Raw genomic sequence first — 13675 nt, forward strand, 5'->3', positions numbered from 1 at the left:
CTGAGGTTGGGGCTTAACTGAGCCACCCAGGCGCCCCTGTTAAACATTTTAAATAACATCTAAACACTTCTGAGCAGAATTGCCCTAAAAAAGGGCTTGTCTGTGTAAAACAGAGCAAAGTGGAGTTGTCCTGGCTGAACTTGGCCACCAGCTGAGGCTATTTCCTCGGGGACACTGGGGAGGCTGACAGGAAGCCTGGCCTGGCCCCCTGCCCCCAAGTGACTGCCCACTGCACAGAGAACAGCTAAGTGCTGACGGCTTTAGGGGTCAGTCCAGAATGTGGGGCTCGAACTCACAAACTGCGAGACCATGACCTGAGGGGAAGCCAGACGCTTAACTGACAGAGCCACCCAGGGGCCCCTCTGTGTAAATTTAAATAACGGAGGGATTGTCTGACCCTTAATGGTTTGAAAGAACTTGTCTGTAAAACCATCTGAACCAGTGGCATTTCTGAGACAGACGCTTGGAATGCACACACTTGCCTGGCTTCCCCACAAGACATTTTCCCCGACAGCCAATTCTGCTTAGAAAAACCTAGAATGTGTGAAAATTAGACTTGATGTATTAGCAAATTGATGCCAATCACTCTTTGCATGGTCCTCAGCTCTAAAGGCTCCAGCCTTCTGACCACAGTTCTTTCAAATGGCAGGCCAGCCTCTGCCTGGGAATGCCTTGCTGGGGCTCTGTGGGGCATTTTTCGTTAAGGAATTATGCAGAGCCTGCTCCTGTCTTTGGTAGCAGCCGTTCTAGCTGAGAGTCAAGCTCTGGACTCCACTCCTCATGCAGTCTTATCCTCTGGCCTATACCTTTCCCCGACTACTGTAGGGCATCACTTCTGTAAACCTCTCCCTCTAGATGCTTCCCTGAGGGCAGTCCCATGGCCCCTGTGGGTTGATCATTTGCCCCGCATAAAGGGGAGGCAGAGAATCGCTGGGAGATTGGGGTCATTATGAGAGGCCTGTTTTTAGTGGAGTCTGGGACCTGGCTAAGCTTCTATTGGGTCATTTGGGAGAGTGGGGGTCCCCTGAACTGGAGTGAGCGGAGCTGAAGGAATGGCCTGCAGTTCACGAAAATCGAGGAGGGCTGGGTGTCCCTGCTAGAGGACAACGTGTGTGTGTGTGTGTGTGTGTGTGTGTGTGTGTGTGGTGTTCATCTAAGGCGCCAAGGGGCCTGGGGGCGTCCAGGGTTCTAAGGCTGTGCTGAAGGACTGATCCAGTGAGGCCTAGGAGAGCTGAGCGGGCTGCGGGGGCCCTGGAAGAGAACAGCCTGGCGGAGGGGATAACTAGTGCCCAGGCTCCAAGAGGCCTGGGGCTCCCGGGGCTCTGAGGCCGGGCTGGGGAGGGGGGCGGGTTACCCGCCGGCTGGGGGAGGCCGGGCCGGGGGGCTCGCGGGCTGGGCCGTGGGGGAGGCCCGGGGTAGGCGGGGTGCCGGCCGGGGCGGCGGCGGCGGCGGCGCGGGCTCCGGACGCGAGGGCTCCCGCTCCCTCCTCCCGCCCGAGCCAGCCTCGGGCGCCCGGCGCCTCCCCCGGAGCCAGCGCCAGAGCCGGGAGGCCCGGAGCCCGGCCCGCCGCCGCGGCCCGCCGAGGGAGCCGCCGCCGCCGTTGTCGCCGCCGCCGCCGCCGCCAGGCCGCGCCCCGCCCCTGCCGCCGCCGCCGCCGCCGCCGCCGCCGCTCCCCGGTGAGGCTCGCGCTCGAGCTGCGGCGCCGGCCCCGCCGCCTGGGCCCCGGGCCCGGCCCCTCCCGCGCCGCCCGGGCGATGAGAAGCTGCTTCTGCGTGAGACGGAGCCGGGACCCACCGCCGCCGCAGCCGCCGCCGCCCCAGCGGGGAACAGTTAAGTGAGGTCGGGCGGGCCGGGCGCCGCGGAGGCTCGGCGGAGCCGGCCCTGCTGCCCCGGCGGACGGGCGGGCGGGCGGGCGGGCGCGGGCCCCGGGCCGAGGGGCGGGCGGACGGGCGGAGCCGGGCCGCGCCGAGGCCTGCGGGCTCCGTGCCCGGCCCGCCGCGGGGACAGGCCCGGCGGCCTCTTCCCGGGCCCGCGCGCGCCGCGGCTTCCCGAACCCCGGCTCGGCCTTGCAGCGGACAGGCGGGAGGGAGCTCGGGGACCCGAGTGCCAGCAACGCCCCCAGGGCCGGGCAGGTGAGGGTCTCCGAGAGCCACCGCCGCCCAGGTGAGAGGTGAGGCGGCCCACCTGTGCCCAGGCCGCTGCGGCCACCTGCACAGACTGGGGGGACATTGATTTCACTGGCCTGGCCTGGGGTCCGGCCTCTCTGTGGTCACGTGGGTGCAGACCAACTTGCACCTGAGCCTTGAGCATCACCTGGGGTGCGGCCTCACCTGTGACCTGGGCACAGCAGAGAGGACACCCAAATGCCAGGGCACCTATCTAAAGGTGAGGTGCCCGGAGTGGGCACCCAAGACCCAGAGGACCCATCCTGGAAGTGTGACGGCTGTGTTGATGAGCACCCCACAAGGACTCCAGCCTAAGTGAGACAGACTTAGGACGGGGGGACATCAGATCCCCAGTGACAGGCCCAAGTGAAGAGGGCAGACCTATGTGCATCTTTGTCCTCTTTGTTACCAACAGACAACTCTGCCTAAGTTATCAGCCTCTCTCACCACTAAAGATGTGACTCTTCTTTCCCCTGCTTCTCAGCAGTCTCTTCAGCAAGGCGCAGAGGAAGGCCCCAGGAAGCGAAAGGCAAATGGCTGTTGCCCCTTCTCTGCTCCCCACCCCCACCCAAGAACAGATTTCTGCCACAAAAGCCACAACAGGCCAGTGACTCTTTAGGGGCCTTTGTCTCTGGTGGTTCCTTCTCAGTATAATCTCATTGTACATTTCTCGACAGCTGGCTGGATCTCATCTCGTTTTAACAGGGGGAAAAAAAAAAGTCTTATCGGCTGCAGCAGAGAAGCTTTAGAAAAGTTAGGGGATAAGCTCTGCAGAAACCTAGGCAAACCGAAAAGCTCAGGGTCCTCAGAAGGTTAGTTACACGACACAGGTGACACCTTTCTAGCTCCCTGGAAATTGTTGCAGTGCTTTGAGATACTGGGCCATGCGGAGAATATTTAAATGGAGCCTCTGAGAGGTGGGGCCTCTCCTGGGACCTGGGCACCAAGACCCATGTGAAGCAGTTGACATGTGAATTACTGGTTCATTTGAATCCAGAATCATCTTCTCTAATCAGCATTTAAAAAAAATTTTGTTTAATTCATTTTTGAGAGAGACAGACAGAGTGCGATTGGGGGAGGGGCAGAGAGAGGGAGACACAGAATAGGAAGCAGGCTCCAGGCTCTGAACTGTCAGCACAGAGCCCACCATGGGGACTTGAACTCATGAACTATGGAGATCATGACCTGGGCCAAAGTGAGGCGCTTAACTGACTGAGCCACCCAGGCGCCCCTCTAATCAGCATTTTTGATCCCTTCCTTCTGGCTCTTAGGCCACACTCCTGATTTATGCTGAAGGTATTTCCCCTGCCTGCCTCCATCCCGCTGGCAGGCTCTTCCCACTTCCAAATGGAGCAGTGCACCATGGCTAAATGCAAGGGCTTTAGAATTAGACCTCAGCTTAATCCTTGGCTTTCCTACTTCCTGTGTGTTCTTGGGTAAACCAATGAACTTTTCTGAGCCTCAGTTTCCTCATCTGTAGAGCGAGGCTAATGATAATACGGATCTCATGGGATTATGGTGAGCAGTGAATGAAATATTGCAAGAGAAGCATTTAGCTCTGTGCCTGCCTCAGGGCAAGTGGTCAGTAAAGGTTAGTGGTTATTAGTAAGTGTTTGTTGGCTTATTAATCAGAAGAAGAGCTTTATTTATTTTTTTTTCTTTAGAGTGCCTTTCTGTTTGTAGCTCTCCTTAGGGCAATCAGGAAGGGATGTTAGAGTAAGAAGAACACAGGGCTTGGATTTAGGGGTTTGGATTTGAATCTCAGTCTCCTTCCTGCAATCCCGGTGACCCTAGGCAGGTCATGGAACCTCACAGAACCTTTCTGAATTCCCATGTCCTTATATGTAGAAGTGGCTTAAGAATAAAACCTACCCCATAAGGCTGAATGAATTAATGTATGTGAATGCATGTGGCACTACAGAGGGTGTGGGGGAGTCCTCTCTAAATTTAGGTGGACTCCAAAGGCAGACCCTGGTTTTCTGGGTCCATCATTTAGACGATTTGGAGGTGGGAGGGGTTATAAGAAAAAGAATACAAGAATATCTTGCTTTTGTGCCTTTCACAAAACCACACGGCCATGTGAACGCATTTCTGGGTCCCCTCTCAGGGCCTTGGAAGGGGTAAAGGGTGGGGGTGGCTGAAGGTTCATTGCGATCAGTTTCACGGCAGATGGGCTTCTGGGGGCGTCAGAATCTAGAAGTCCTGGGCCCCTCCACCTTAGCAGGTTGGAAGGGTTCCACGCGTCCCGCTCGAAGAGCGACATCCTTGCCACACTGGAAAGTAATGATAGTGTTGGAGCCAAGCATGGGAAATGTCAAAGGTGCTATTATGATCATGAAGATAACAAATGACTACATGGCTGGATGTGGTGGGCTGAGAACACTGTATTTAGTTGGTTGCGGTTGAATGAGCAGAGTCTCCTTTGCTAGTTGGGTTGTGGGAGGGGAGGCCTGGGGTCCCTGAACGAGCTGCCTCTCCCAGGCTGTTCTCGCGCTCTCACAGGCCCTCCCTGGCCAACATTTTCCTGGCCAACATTTTCTGGCCCCACTGGCTCGGGTTGGCCTTCTGCTTGCTGGGCTGCCCTTGGGAATTGTGGTTTCCCTGCATCGTCTGCGCTGTTTGCAATGAGGTTGCCTATGTCAGACCTCCTCTCCTCTGCTGCTTGAGAGGCAGAGCCGCTGCGGGGTGTACTTGACATTGCCTCCCTTGTTGGGGACATCCTGCGGGCACGTGTTTGGTTTACCTGACACACTTCGGGTGAGATGTGGAGCTTGCGCTGGTGGAAATGTGAGAGGCCCATGGGCCTGGAGCCCCGGAGTCACATGCTCAAGCCTTGTAGCTCCTACCTCCCTGAGGACTGGGGGACCACCTTGTTGCGCTGTGGTTATAATCTTTCTTTATACATGAGATCTTTCTATACACACACATGGACACAGACGTAGCTGTTGTTTTTTAAACAGGTACTGATCAGCAAAAGCAAAATACTCAGGAGAATATCCCTTGCTCCTTTAGAACTACAGCAGAATAAATGAATTCTTAGTGTGCAAAATAACCCTAAGATGTGTATGAAAATGCAGATTCCAGGGCCTCACACCCAGACCTCCAATCGGAATATCTGGGGAAGGGGCCCTGGGATCTGTGTGTTGAGTAAGAAATGTGGGGTTGTGCTTCTGCTTCCGGAAACTTGAAAACCCCGATTGTGGAGGCTTTTTTTTTTTTTTTAAAGTATACGACACACATAACATAAAATGAACCATCCGGATCGTTTTGAGGTGTGCAAATCAGTGGCATTAAGTACATTCACGCTGTCATGCAGCTCATCTTTGGAACTTTTTCATCTTGCAAAACTGTATACTCATTAAACAGCTTCGCTTTCCTCTTCCCCCAGTTTCTGGCAGCCACCATTCTCCTCTGTGTTTCTATGAATCTGACTAATCTAGGAACCTCATACACGTGGAATTATATAGTATTTGTCTTTCTAGACTGGCTCACCTCACTCAACATGATGTCTTCAAGGTTCATTCACGTTGTGGCATATGTCAGAATTTCTTTCCCTTTTAAGCTGAATACTATGCGTTACATGTATATACCGTGTTTTGCTTGTCCATTCATCTGTCTACGGATACCTGGGTCGCTTCTGCCTTTAGGCTCTTGTGAATAATGCCGTTGTGAACATGGATGTACAGAGATCTTTTCAAGACCCTGTTTTCAATTCTTTTGGGTACATACCCAGATGTGGAATTGCCAGACTATACAGTAATTCTATTTTTGTTAAGTTTATTTATTTATTTTGAGAGAGAGAGAGAGAGAGAGAGAGAGAGAGAGAATGAATCCCAAGCAGGCTCTGTACTGTCAGCACAGAACCCGACTCAGGGCTCGAACTCATGAACCGTGAGATCATGACCTGAGCCGAAGTCAGAAGCTTAACCAACTGAGCCACCCAGATGCCCCTATTTTTAATTTTTTGAGGAATCACCCTACTGTTTCCCTTAGTGGCTACATTTCCATTCCCAGCAAACAGTGCACCAGGGTGCCAATTTCCCACGTCCTCGCCAACACTAATTTTTAGACTTTTGATAGTAACCATGCCAGTGGGTATGAGGTGATAGCTCGGTGTGACTGTGGTTTGCATTTCCCTAGTGATTAGTGATGTCGAACATCTTTTCATACGGTTGTTGGCCATTTGTAGACCACTTTTGGAGAAAGGTCTATTCAAGTCCTTTGCCCGTTTTTTCCCATCAAATATTTAGTTTCTATTGTTGATAATTGTAAGAGTTCTGTATGGATTTGGATTTTCACTCCTCATCGGATATGTGATCCGGAGAAACTTGCTTCCATGCCATAGGCTGTCTTGTGCACTCTCTTGACTGTTTCTCTTGATGCAAGTTCTACAAGTTCCTTACACGACACAACCCTGTGAAGGAAATATTATCTGTCATCCCAATTCTGCTGGGGAGGAAACTTAGGCCCAGCTCAGCTAACGCGCCTGCGGCCACACAGGTTTAAATTAGTGCCGGAGCTGGGATTCAAGCTCGGGTCCCTCTGACTCCAGAGCTTGCACCCTCTCCATCGCTCTGCTTCGCTTTTCATTCCCGCCCTGACCTGATACTGTAAGGAGGCCCCGCGGTGGTCTGCAGGAACGGGGCGTTGGTTTGAGAAGCATTCGGTTACAGGAGAGGAAATAGGAACAAAAGACTTTCGAATCTCTTCCTTCCTTCCTGAAGCCCTGCATCATTGCTTGGACCTTAGAAATTGCAGAGAAATGCCAACAGGCTTTTAACGGTTTGTTTGTTTGTTTGTTTGTTTGTTTGTTTGTTTGTTGTTTAAGCACCTCAGAAGCTTGTTTCGGCCGTCCATCTGCCACCCACAGTCCCCCCAGTGGTCTGTTCACGCCGCTGCTGATTCCACGTCTCTTGCCCACAGTACCTTCACTGCCCCGCACCCTCTCTCTTTCCAGGAGGCCAGGTGGAGCGCAGGCTCTTCCCTCACATCTCCCTGACTCACCAGGCAGAAGGAAGTGGGCCCTCATTTGCAGTCTCTTTCTTTTGGGATGTTTCCTCTGGCGTGTGAGCTCCGTGGGTGGTGGCCACGTCTGTTTCATCGCTGTACCGCCCAGCACGGTGGCATTTCACCTGGGCTGTGCATTATCCAGTCTTGGGCCCAGCCCAACCCAATTAAGTCAGAACCTGGGGGTTGGAAGGGGCAGCCGTGGCTTTTACAAACCCCTTAGGGGAGTCTTCTGGGCGACCAGCCTGGAGACACCCTGGCCCCTGCCAGGCCCTCATCCAGCCTGCTTGGACTGGGTCACAATCACTTCTGGAGCTGCTGGGAGCTCTGCAGTCCCGCCTCCCTTCCTCTGCAGCCTGCCTGTCCCTGGAAGCGTGGTGTTTGTCCTGGGCTCACTGACGCCCAGCCTGGCGTTCTAATTGGAAGGGGCCCGCAGGTCTGCTCTTGCCGTTGCCCTTGCTGTTTTACGTGCCCACCTTAATTCAGCGAAACGTGGGCAGTTTGGGAGGATAGGAACTTGATTCATCCATGCATCCACTCACCCACCCCCTCACCCATAATCCATTTATGGAGCACCCACCGTGACATAACACCTTTGAGCAACTAACGTTCTGCTAGGGAAAGTGTACTAAACCTTCTGAGAGGCAAGGCTGCGTGTTTCTGTGTGTGCGTACATGCGTGTGTGCACACGTGTGTGCTGAGACCGTGTTCTTGGTGAGCGCCGGCGTTCTCAGTGACAGCAGCTGTGTGTAGGGGCAATCGAGGAAGGTTTGGGAAGAACGGGAGATGTGACCTAGGTTTTGAATGGTGGGGTGGGTGTCATCGGGGGAGAGCTGGGTGCTCTTGGCTGACCGTCTGGGGAGGGAGAGACCGAGGGACTCATTCCGAGGCTGTTCCTCATGGATAATTACCTTCGGGGTTTTTTCTGTTCATTCATTCGTCAGACATCTCATGAGTACCTGCTGTCTTGTACAAAGTTCAGATTGTGGACCAGCAGCTATTTGACTATCGCCTGGAGCTTGTCAGAAATGCAGCTTCTCAGGCCCCATCCTACGCTTATTGGATCAATATCTCTGGGAGTGGGCTCCAAGAGTGTCTGTTTTAACCAACTCACCAGGTGACTCAGGCCAGAGTTTGAGAATCCCTGCTCCAGAATGTTAGATTTCCAACCGTCATCATTGCATACCCTCCCTCAGTGCTTAGCACAAAGGCTCCCCATAAATGTTTGTGGGCTCACTGCTGTGTGCCAGTGCTGCTGGGTACTGGGAATGTGAGAGATGCTTCAGGGGGAGGATGGCATGTTCAGCCAGGACATACGGTGATGACAGCCAGCAGGACGCTAGACACCTACCACTGAGTCTCAGGAGAAAAGTCCGGGCGGTTGGAAGTATTTTGGAAGTCATCGGCGCACAGGTAGAATGATTAGATGACCAAATGTCTGAAAGTCAGAAAGGGGTTGGTAGTGATGGGACATGCCTGGCTGACCTGAAGCTGGGTGTTCTGATTCTGGCCCGAGAGCCCATTTGCTGGGTGTTGAGGTGACACATTGGCATTTTTACCCTAGACACTGGCCATCAGGGTAAGGGTGTGCCTGACCTTATGTCCCTGAATAGCAAGAGAGCATTTCTCTTGGGTCCTCCTGGGATGGCTTCATCTGTAGAGCATCTGCCTTCTGTTGGGGGTCCTCCCTCTTCCTTCTCTCCAGGGGACAATAGGGCACCAAAACTTGATGGGAGTGGGCAGGGCTGACCCTCATTTGCAGTGTTCGTGGGCAGGTCGGAGTGGGGCTCACAGTATACTAGAGACTGCCCCCAGCACCAGGCTCCCAGGTTTTGCAGAGTTGGGCCTGTAAGAGGCAGGACTTTGGCCACAGCAGTGCTGGAGAACTTGATCCCGGATTTATTTTTGGAGCGAGAATTCCAGGATCTAACATTGCACCGTGTGAGCTGCAGCACCCTGAACCCCAGGCCCGCATCACATGGTTTGTAGAAACTCTGTTTGGTATACAAACGGTTAATATAAATCTAGGCATAGGTCCGATAGAATGGATACATTTATTCAGCAGACTCTTTTATTAGAAGTAACTGGGGCCTTTACTGGGGAAAAGGAAGTGCTCGCCATTGTTAGTTTCCCTGGCTGGGAAATTCTTTGCGATCTAGGAGAGCTTAGAAAAATATTTGCCTTAGTTTCCTAATATCTTAGCAGCCTTCCCAGCAGCTTGTGGCCTATTGCCACCTGACCATACTCAACAGTGTTTGTCAGAGTGATTTGGCTTCTGACCAGGTAAGTGGTCCAGACCAGAGTGCAGGAGGCACAGGGATGCCATTCTGAGCTTCCACCGTGGACGCCTCTCAGCCTGTGCGCTGTCGTCCAGGAATAGTCCAAGAGCTGGCTGGCCATTTGCTTGGGTGCTGCGTGGACCCAGGCCTCAGCCTGCCATCTCCTAAGGAGGTAGGTCTCTGCACCTTAGCTGCATGGAGACCACCCAGCTTGCGTGTTTGTGTGTGTTGTGGTGTGCATTGGTGAAGCCTGGCCATGGGCTCTCTCCCATGGGAATGGGGCCGTGTCCTTCTGCACCTGCTGAAGATTTGTTAGCAGCAAGATGCCAGTAATCGGGGCAACAAGAGGGCCTCGGTTCCTGTAGACCACTACTGCCACTGGGCAACAGGCAAAGAGCTGCCCGATGTGGGCACAGCAGCAGCTTTTATTGGGAGACAGCCCGTTCTCAGTCTCCACCCTGCTGTTGGTCAGGTTCCCACGGCAAGTGAAATATTTATCCACTTCTCTTCCCCAACCCCGCAAGCTGGTGGATGTGGGCAGACAGTTTATGTCTTTTGTGCCCTTGACTTTGGATTTCAAGCAAGCTGATTGCAAGTTCATCCTTCTGTAGGGATTTAATTAATCCACGGGTTTTGTCATTTCAATTACGGTAGCCCAGTTTAACCTGCCCCCCCCGCAATACTTTGAAATTATTCTCCTCAAAAGTTGTGTGCAAGTCGCGCCTTCAGCCCTTGGCGGGCAGTGCTGGTGCTGCTTCTGAGCCAGCCTTCCTCACCGCGGCAGGGAGGCCGAGTTGGGGTTCCCGCTGCGCCTCCTTTGATGGCAGCGCCCCTTCCCCCGCTGCGGTTATTGCCCCCCGCCCCACCCCGCCTCTAGAAGGGCCTTGGCGGAGAGAGGTCTGAGCTCTGTTAGTTGGGTTTTGATTTCAGTACAGGAGTTGATAAAACGAGATAAACCCCAGGCTCGAAGGGCCGGGGAAATTAAACAGAGATGATATCAAAGTTCCCCTGAGTTTTCAACTGTGATACAGTAGCTTAGTTTTCTCCCAGACTGGGGCCGGGAGGCACGCCTTTGATTCTGAAACAATATTCAGCATCAGTTAAGCCCAGCACTGCTGACTTTCAGGGATTAAGCACACTGTTGTAGTAATTCTTTGATCAGCTACAAGGGAGCAGTGTGCTGTCTGTATGAGAGGCTTTATAGTTAAAGTTCATTTCTCTGTGAACCTGGGATGATGGCATTGCCAGGGTGCTGCAGGGCTGGGCGCCGGGGCCTTCCCCAGGCACTGTTTGCAGCATTGCAGGCAGAAGCGGGAGGCGGATTTTCTCCTACCCACCCTTGTTGCATCGTATTCATCAGGCACGGCATGGAAGAAATCCTCCTGGATTTTCCTCCGGAAAACACACCTCACTCTAACTGATCCCATGTAGCCCCCGTATGTCCAGGCAACACACACACACATACACACACACACACACACACACCCCACAACACATTTACACATATTCTTCTGTCTGGCGGGGAAATCCTCTCGGGGTAGACCCAGGAATAGCTGCCCAGAATAAAGCTCTGCAGCCCCTGGCCTTGGAAATGACGTAGTGGAGGCTGGCCACGCACTCGGGGTAAAGATTGGGATGGGGATTAGGGCCAAATGACCTGCAAGGTTAAATTGGGAGGACTAGCCAAGTCCAGAGTTGCCACTGCACTCTCCCTGTGCCCACGCGCAGACGTGACTCCCGGGGGGGCATCACGACCCGCATTCCTCGCGTGGCATTTACGGAGAACTGACTTAGTTTCAGGTTGGTTCAGTCTTAGGGCTCTGAGAAATCTCCACCTCTGTCGTCTTGTCATCTAAAACACTGGTCAACTTTCGGCTTTCCCCCTAGAGACCTTCCTTGCAGCCACAGCTGGGATGGTAGAAGTTTCCCCAAATTGCTCCCCCCACCCCCTCCCGGTTGGCCTCGCGACTTCCAGTTGGTAATGGAGCCCCTGTGTGCTGTCGATTGCGCTCGCACGGTGCTATACATCAACCTATTCCCTCCTGTGCAGTGCTCGGATCTCCCTCATTAGGCCTAAATTTACCTCCGTCCTACACAAACATGGCCTTAGCTCATTTTTATTGTTGTAAATTATTTATGAGGGAAATGTTGAATCTTGAAACTGAGGTGTGAGGAAAATTAATCCCATGTTACTTTTATCTTTCTGTACTTTTCTCCCCCTTGCTTCACTTATTGGGCTATGGCTGAAGAAAGAAGAGCTTGGCATTTTTAAAGATAATTAGTGTTGAAACTGCCTTCTCGATCTCTCGGACGGGATGTTGGTCTCCCTCGGCACAGTGGCACGGAAAGCAGACCAGACCTGGGAAGGAGGACTAAGGGTCCTGTTTAGGTCTGCCAGCTGCCAGGTGCCTGGCTTCCGACAGCCGTGGGCCTCAGTTTTGTCTTCTCTAAAATAGGGGCGATAAGACCCAGCCGCCTCCCAGGTTTGGTGTGATCATCAGTGGAGCCTGAGAAAGCTTTTTGAGAAATGCAAAGCACCATACGTATGCAGTAGAGGGGTGTCAGTGTGTTTTGTGCGCAGTTAGGGTTTTGAGACAGGGGTGGGTCTCTCTCTGCTGCGTAGCTGCTGAGGACGAAACCAGGGGGTTGTTGCAAGTAGGCCTTGGTATTTTACGTTTCAGACCCGCATTGCCTCTTGCCAGACAGGTTAATGTTGGTCTTAAACAGCCCGCTCCCCCCTCTCGGGCAGATCTGCTCCGCAGGCTTGCATTAATGGCCTCTTCTCCCCTCTCAGAGGCCTGGCCTGTGACCCTGGGCGGCCGAGTACTCGGCGGTGCCATCCCTTCTGGCTCGAGGCTCCACACAGCCCGGGAAACGTGGAGTGCCAGTTAATAAATGGCCTTTTGTTAGGAAGGTCAATTGAAGTGACGGTAGAGACGCTGTTAAAAGTAATTTGCAGTCAGAAAATATGTAATTCAGGGCAAGCTGCTTTGAGTGATTGCCTCTGCCGTGGATATCTTGGGCGTTTCTCATTAAAAGCTTCCTTTGCCGGTGGTGGGGCTTCCTCCACCGCCGAGCCGGCCGCGGCCCCGCGCCGCGAGGAGTCATTTGTCTGTATTTCACAAAGGCTGCCTTGATCCCCAGGGTACAGCAACTGGGGGGAAAGGGAAGAAAGAGGCGTGCATCCGAGATGCTCTGTGCTCATGCTCTGCTGTCGCATCCTCCCGTCTGCAGGCCGGGCTGGGACCGTGCACGCGTGGGCACGGGCCGCCGGCTCCTTTGTCTGCCTCAGCCGGAGGCAGCCCGCGGCCATCTTGGAACCTGCCGCTGGGCTGCCTCCCCGGTGCATTGTGGGAGCGGCGGGGCTCCCGAGGCGAGTTTCCCCACCGCCCTTGACCGAGGGCTTCGGGAAGGGAGAGGCCTTGTCGTGGGCGTCCTGGGCCGACGTCGTGACCCGGGGCCGGGACTCTATCAGCGAATAAAACCTTTCGTATTTATTCCCATGTTCGCCTCCTGTCTCTCTGTCTCTGCCTCGCTCTCTCTGTCTCTCATGGTAGAGGCGGTACTATCTTAATAATAATAATAATAAAAAAAGACTTACCTCGGATGTTCTTTATTAAATTCACAGCGTGGTATTGTAGCACTGGCAGAATTTGTACATTCTGCTAATGAGTTGTTAATTGCAAAGCGTTTGGGTAACCAACAGCAGGTACCCGTATTTTTCGAACTGCAGCAAGGTTATTTTCGTGCTACCATACTATGGGATTTTCCAAGTGAAGATACTTTTTTGATTAGTGTTTGCTTCAGATTGGGCTGGTACACTTATTTACCTCTACACCTTCTTTACTGGGGCACGCATATCTCCTCATTCAGTAAGTGTTTACTTCATGCCTACTGTGTGCCAGAAGCACCAAGCCCTGTGCTTTATATAAACCTGGCTGGTAAATGAAATTTGAAAATAGAAAATGTGGCATGGTATGCTACCCCCTGCCCCGGGCTCTAGAAGCTTATTTTCAGTAGACTTAAGTAAAGCATAACTTAGTTTAGCTTTTGTCATAAACAGAAGTTGAGAGTGTGGCTGCTGCCAGGTGCTTCCTAGCGTTGATTGGAGACTTGGCTCGATTTCATTGGCAGGTCTGTTTTCCGGAACTTTTGTGGGCTTCGGGGGACACTGATTACTTGGGTGACTTGCATATAGCATTCTGATTGTTCCTATTTAAAAGG

General features: G+C 53.2%; 1 protein-coding gene across 7 annotated transcripts in view; it reads left to right on the plus strand.

Annotated features, from left to right (window-relative positions):
- Positions 1-1689: 1689 nt before the first annotated feature.
- Positions 1690-13675, plus strand: part of MVB12B (multivesicular body subunit 12B) — a 192194-nt gene continuing 180208 nt past the window's right edge. For all 7 annotated transcript variants that reach the window (XR_006210807.1, XM_042965148.1, XM_042965150.1 and 4 more), the window contains exon 1: positions 1690-1829. Coding sequence is in view for 6 of the 7 variants with exons in the window: in XM_042965148.1 (XP_042821082.1) it covers positions 1755-1829 (75 nt within the window). In the remaining variant the exon portion in view is untranslated. The remainder of the gene's footprint in view (positions 1830-13675) is intronic.

Source organism: Panthera tigris, chromosome D4 (genome assembly GCF_018350195.1).
Source record: "Panthera tigris isolate Pti1 chromosome D4, P.tigris_Pti1_mat1.1, whole genome shotgun sequence".
NCBI lineage: Eukaryota > Metazoa > Chordata > Mammalia > Carnivora > Felidae > Panthera > Panthera tigris.